We start from the raw sequence: 6,280 nt of genomic DNA, 5'->3' as shown, positions 1-6,280 counted from the left end.
ACTAAGCTAAGCTGTCTTGCTTTAAGAGTTGATCTTAGCTGTTACTTAGCACTGTCTCCTCCAAGAGCACTCTGCCTCTACCACACTGATTATGCAAGATGCTGGCAGAATGCTGTGATAGTGCAAAAACTGAACATGTATTGGAAACTTATAGCAAGATTTGTGATCAAATTGAGTTGGCAGACCTGTAGAACTATGTAATAAAATCAAATGGAAAATAAGCCATGCTTTTGGCCATCCTTTCAATTGATTATTTTTTTCTGTGCCTTATACTCTACCAGTTGTATATCCAGTCATGTGAGATGATAAAAATTCATGTCATTCTAAAAAGGATTAAAAAACTATGATCCAATATAGAATTAGAAGGGGACTTACAAAAGATATATCTACAGTGAAAGATGGTGCCTCAGCGTATAGAGTTGGTGAAGGGTAGAAAGGTTTTGTTTGCCTGACCTCTCTTCATATTATTTTTGGAGTGTTTTTGGTTTTGTTGGGGTTTTTTTGTTTGTTTCACATCAATATTCTGAAAGGGGAGAGTTTTGCCCTGTAAAATACTGTGTGCCTGTTCCGCTGTGCTTCCACGCTATTGCTCTGTCCACCTACATTCTCTAGTGTAATGTAGTTAAGTAACAGGACAGTGTCTTTTGGTTCAGTGTGTACTATGGCTTGAAAGAATTGATTATTTTAAACAATCAATTTAAAATTAATCTATATAAATCATCAGGTGGTTTTTTTTTTTTAATTTGGGATTTGGAGAAAAGCATGTGGGGGATTGTGGGAAAAGAGCCTGGAAACTTTCCTGGGGTGCACAAGAAAGGACATCCTCTCTGCACTCAGTGATGTTGCCACCTTAGGGTGTCCCTGAGGTCCCAGCTTCAGATCCCCTGAGACCACACAATCAAAGCAGTGTGGGGGACTGGGCAAGGCTGAAAAGGAAAGTGTGTATTGGAGGTTGGAGGGAGCAAGGAGGCTGCAGTGGGAGTCCAGTGTTGCTGTTTGCTTCCTCACAACCTGTTTCTCTACAGAGCAGAGTTGGTCCTCACTTATCATCCTTCTCCTGCTTTCTTAAATAAGCTTAGTTTTGTCTAGTAATTACAGTTGGGGACAGTGGTGGTCTTTCTGTTGTAGAGTTTGGGCAGGGTCATTAGATTTATTTCTATTTAATAATTAAAACAACATTCATTTGTACAGTGCTAGTTCTGGTGGAATTCTGGTTCATCACTGGGATTTGCAGGCATTACTGTCATGCAAGAAGATGCTGCTTCCTGTTTTAAAATTCCCTAGATACTTATGGTGTGCCATATTGAATTTCTTCAGCTTCAGTTTGAAAGAATGAAAACTTTCAGAACTTCTTTACCAATAGTAATTTTTCTTTTAAATATCTTCTGTCATTGCTGCTGGAAAATGGTATGCAGTGGTTGATTCTGAATATTTGGAAGAAATAAAGCCGGTGTTCTGTTCTGTTTTTCAGAGAACGCAGAATCAATTGATCTCAAACAGTTTTTTGACCTACATTTCTCACACATATATTATGTCTTCTTTGAAAACTTTGTGACTATTGAAGTAGGTCTTAAACAAAAAGGTAAGTATTTCAAATAGAACACTTTTTTGTCCTCGTGTGTTTGTTGTAAAATAAAGTAGGGTGTCTGTGGTCACAAATAACAACATTAGTTATGTAGAAATATGTGTAAGCAGTAACTTTGTAAATAAGCAGTAACTTTGCAAATCAAGGCAGAGCAATTGGAGGTGCATGCCATAGAGGTGAGCAAGGAGTGTTTATTCTCTGACTATTTTTGCCCTTTTGCTGAAGGAGGATTCTTAAGGTGTTATACTTTGTGATCTGCAGAATTATTCTGTTTAACAAGATATTGTATAACCTTACCAGCTGTTGATGCCATAATAGAAAGTTACACAAACTGTAACTATTATAAACTGTAACTAGGAAATATACTTTTTTGTTTGTAGAAGGAATGCAAAATAATTCTTTTGGTTGTAGAAATGCATATTTTTGTTTTACACATCTAGGGATCTTTGTCAGTGTTCTTTACATTTTGTTTTGGTAATTAAAGTGTTTCTTCTGCTTATTTTTAATTGCATCTAGGTCACAAGTCTCAGAGAGAAGAATTAGATTCTATTCTTTTTATTTTTGAGGTAAGATAACTTGAATACTCCTGTATGAGGTTTTTTTTTTCACTTTGAATTAAGTCCTGTTGAGTAATAACAGTGTAGCTATCCTACAGTTGCCTGGAAATGCATTTTATGCTTAGCTGCATTCCTTTTTGTTTTGCTTGGAGTTGAATATATGTGCTTTGTGTGAGAAGAAAAATAATTTGACTTGCAGTTTTGCAGGAAGATGTCTTAACTGGAAAAAGATGTTTTCTGCGTCTGCAGATAGTTTGGTGATGGTAGTGTTGTCCCACCCTCCATGATTGTACGCTTTGAAATTCTTATAGATGTGGTGTCTCGTTATCTGTGATCTTTCTGACCATTTGATTGCATGCTGTCACAGAATAATAGATTAGTTTGGGTTGGAAGGGACCTTTAAAGATCATCTAGGGACATCTTCAACTAGATCAGGTTGCTCAGAGCGTTTCCAGGGATGGGGCATCTACCACCTCCCTGGGCAACCTGTTCCAGTATTTCACCACCCTCATTGTAAAAAATTTCTTCCTAATATCTAATCTGAATCTACCCTTTTTTAGTTTAAAACCATTACCCCTCATCCTAGTGTAACAGAACCTACTAAAAAGTCTGTCCCCATCTTATAGGCCCCATTTAAGGCTTATATAAGGCTGTAATAAGGTCTCCCTGGAGGCTTCTCTTCTCCAGGCTGAACAACCCTAACTCTCTCAGCCTGTTCTCAGAGGGGAGGTGCTCCAGCCCTCTGCTCATCTTCATGGCGTGCCTCTGAACTCACTCCAACAGGTCCATGTTCTTATGTTGGGGGCATCAGAGCTGGATGCAGTACTCCAGGTGGGGTCTCAGGAGAGCAGAGTAGAGGGGAAGAATCCCCTCCTGCAACCTGCTGGTCACGCTTCTTTTGATGCAGCCCAGGATACAGTTGGCTTTCTGGGCTGTGAGTGCGCATTGCCAGGTCATGTTGAGCTTGTCATCCACCAGTATCCCCAAGTCCTTCTCAGGGTTGCTCTCAATCCCTTCATCCCCCAGTCTGTCCTGATACTGGGGGTTGCCCCAACCCATGTGCAGGACCTTGCACTTCACAGAATCACAGAATCACGGAATGTTGGCCTTGTTGAACTTCACAAGGTTCACGTGGGCCCACGTCTCAAGCCTGTCCAGATCCCTCTGGATGGCATCCCTTCCCTCAGGTGTGTCAGCCACACCACACAGCCTGATGTTGTCTGCAAACTTGCTTGTCACTTTTATCCCATTGATAAGATATTAAACACTACCGGTTCCAACGATTTTTCTCATAATAGATGGCTGCTGCAAAATTAGTTTTTATAGATCCTTTTTATTTTTGAAAATATTTATTATTTGAAAATAGCATTTCACAACATCCTTACCAAAAGCGTATCTTGAATTAGAAACTAATTCAATTAAGTCAGACCAATTCTGAGCTTAGAATGTCAAGTTTTTATCTTTCCTTTTTGATGGAGGCTTCATCAAAGGAACAAGGATTGTGGTTTTTAAAAAATGTGTTAAATAAGTTAATATGTGTTAATAAAGTTAAATACAATTTCAGGTTTTTAATTTTTTTTTTTTTAAGGTACATTGGTGATTAAAACTTCAGAGTTAGCTGTTACAAGGAGAGTGAATCTGGTCGTTTGTTTGCTGGTTCCTACATAAAGGAGTTTTGGGTGACCTGTCCTTTGGAAGCAGTTGCACAGGCTTCTAAAGGGCCAGGACCAGTAATTCTTTTGGGAAGTCAGGTTGTTTACAAGTTGCTAATACTTCTAGCATAAATGTTGCAGTGCTACATAATAGATTTTTAAGCTGCATTTGTTACTGTGCCCTGGTTTTTACCATCTGAAGAGGATCTTCCTCCAGTCTAGCTGGAGAGGTGTTAAACCATTATTGCCTTGACTCTTCATTCTTTTGCAGTAGCTGGTTACCCCTCTGTTGATAAGGCTGAAGCACATGTTTGCCTGTGCCACAGAGGCAAGGTCACAGTTTAAGCCACTCTAAAGGTGGAATTAACCTAATACAACCTGTTGTGAACCAGAGCAACTGAGACAGATACTCATCCCATTCCACTTAGAATCATAGAATCATAGAATGGTTTGGATTGGAAAGGACCTTAAAGATCATCGAGTTCCAACCCCCCTGCCATGGGCAGGGACACCTCCCACTAGACCAGGTTGCTCAAAGCCTCATCCAGCCTGGCCTTGAACACCTCCAGGGATGGGGCATCCACAGCTTCCCTGGGCAACCTGTTCCAGTGCCTCACCACCCTCACAGTGAAAAATTTCTTCCTAATGTCTAGTCTAAATCTACCCTCTTTCAGCTTATACCCATTACCCCTTGTCCTCTCACTACACTCCCTGATAAAGAGTGCCCCCCCATCTCTCCTGTAGATGCTTATGCTGTAAGCAGTAGTATCCAGCAAAGAGACAGTGGAGCCAGATAAACTGCAGTAACATCTGAAGTCTCCAGTGCAGGACTTACCAGGCAGTTTGTCAGAGCCTTTGGGCTTCTTAGCTTTAGGAATGGGATTATCTTGAAAGGACGGTAATTCTTCCAAGGAAAGCAGTGTGTAAATTTTCTGAGTTAACACTTCAGCTTTTGATCTGTGGCCTTTGTGCAAGTGTGCAATATCTGCAACATAGATCCTTGGGTTCTGTTTTTTACAGAAAATTTTGCAACTCCTTCCAGAAAGGATTCATCAGAGGTGGCAGTTTCATAGTATTGGTAAGTTGATTATCTTTCTTTTTCTTTTTTTTTTAATCTTATCTTTTATTAGTAGTTATTAGTAGCTTGTGCTAGTCATTTCTGTAACCTTTAAGTGGCATAACAGGGATTATGGTCTTGAAATTCTTGCAAGCAAGAGGAAGAAAAAAAAAACCCAAACAAAAAGCCCCACCAATGTAAGGAGATGCTCTTCTAGATAGAATTAAAACTGGGAATCTGGAAATAGAACAGTGGCTGAGAAAGTTGCTTTGTAATTACTTTTTTCTATTTTTTTCTCTTAGTAATAAATTTAAAAATTGGGGTGAGATCTATATTTGTAAATGGGGAACGCTGATATTATACACATGAATGACTTGAGAATCATTTCCTTTTAATGTACACGTCCTAAAAAGTCCTGGGGGAAAGATGTTATGGGTTATGAGGAAGCTATGAAAGGTGATCTTTATTTTTCTTCTGGCACTGGAGCATTGCCTGAGGATATCAAGTTCACCAAGATTAAATTGGAGTTTGCCAAGGACTTGTTTAAAAGTTACTATCAAGTCTGACCGAGAACTCTGACATCTTACTTAATAAAGAAAGAACAAAGGAACAACTTCTTTTTTCCTTTCTTTTTTTAGGGTTGATTTTAAAGAAGCTTCTTCACACTGGAAATTCATTAAAGGTATTAGAAAAAGTTGCATACTACTTTTGTCTAAAGTACTTAAAAATACAAATAAGGGTGAATTTTTGTGGCAAAAGCACAGGAAAGAGAGTGAGATCATGACTTGTGTGTCATGAAAGAATGACTTCAAATCATCGGCTTTACCACAGTATAACTACTCACAGTAGTAATGTGCTTATATAGAGTAGCCACGTTAAGAACGTGTGCAAATCGTTGAAGGATTGGCATTAAAGCAGAAGTAAGCCTTAATCCTTCATTGTTAGGAGCAAGAAAACTGTTTTTGGGGCTCTGGCTGTCTTGTAAGTGGAAGATGATCTAGGCCAGAGAGACCTATTGGTGGGTAGTGTAATAGCAGTTGACCATGGGACAAAAGCCATCTGAGTGTAACATGTAGTTTTAGTACTGCAGCAAACAGCCATGTCAGTCCTGTGTAAACCGCCTGCAGGCTTGGCTGATGCTGGAATTCTCCAGTGTGAGAGCCAGGAGGGGACTGCTCTAGGACTCCATCACCTTCCTTGAAGAAAGGAATGGAAGAGGGTAGAAGGGGTCCGTCTGCTGCAAAGAGCTTACTTTGTTGTCATAACTCAAATACATTTAGAAATTGTATTATGATATTTGTATTTTCTGAAAAATTCACATGATATCTTGCACTGCTGTTGTCAAGCAAGTGACTAGACACATGTTGGTTTTCTTCCTCTTCTTTCAGAGAAAACCCTGTGAAAGAGATTTTGTGAGGCAAACAGCAGT

General features: G+C 39.4%; 1 protein-coding gene across 1 annotated transcript in view; it reads left to right on the top strand.

The window, feature by feature from the left end:
- Nucleotides 1–1,471: 1,471 nt before the first annotated feature.
- LOC104463294 (ral GTPase-activating protein subunit alpha-1) overlaps nt 1,472–6,280 on the top strand; it is a gene marked incomplete at both ends in the record, with an annotated part of 6,952 nt that continues 2,143 nt past the window's right edge. Inside the window, 4 exons of the mRNA XM_010075555.1 lie at nt 1,472–1,582; nt 2,102–2,151; nt 4,815–4,872; nt 5,490–5,533. Of these exons, the coding sequence (XP_010073857.1) occupies nt 1,472–1,582; nt 2,102–2,151; nt 4,815–4,872; nt 5,490–5,533 (263 nt within the window). The remainder of the gene's footprint in view (nt 1,583–2,101; nt 2,152–4,814; nt 4,873–5,489; nt 5,534–6,280) is intronic.

The sequence above is a fragment of the Pterocles gutturalis genome, unplaced genomic scaffold, assembly GCF_000699245.1.
Source record: "Pterocles gutturalis isolate BGI_N339 unplaced genomic scaffold, ASM69924v1 scaffold34647, whole genome shotgun sequence".
In the NCBI taxonomy this organism is placed as follows: Eukaryota; Metazoa; Chordata; class Aves; order Pterocliformes; family Pteroclidae; genus Pterocles; species Pterocles gutturalis.
The sequence above is the reverse complement of the archived record's forward strand: the minus strand, read 5'-3'. Positions and strand labels throughout refer to the sequence as shown.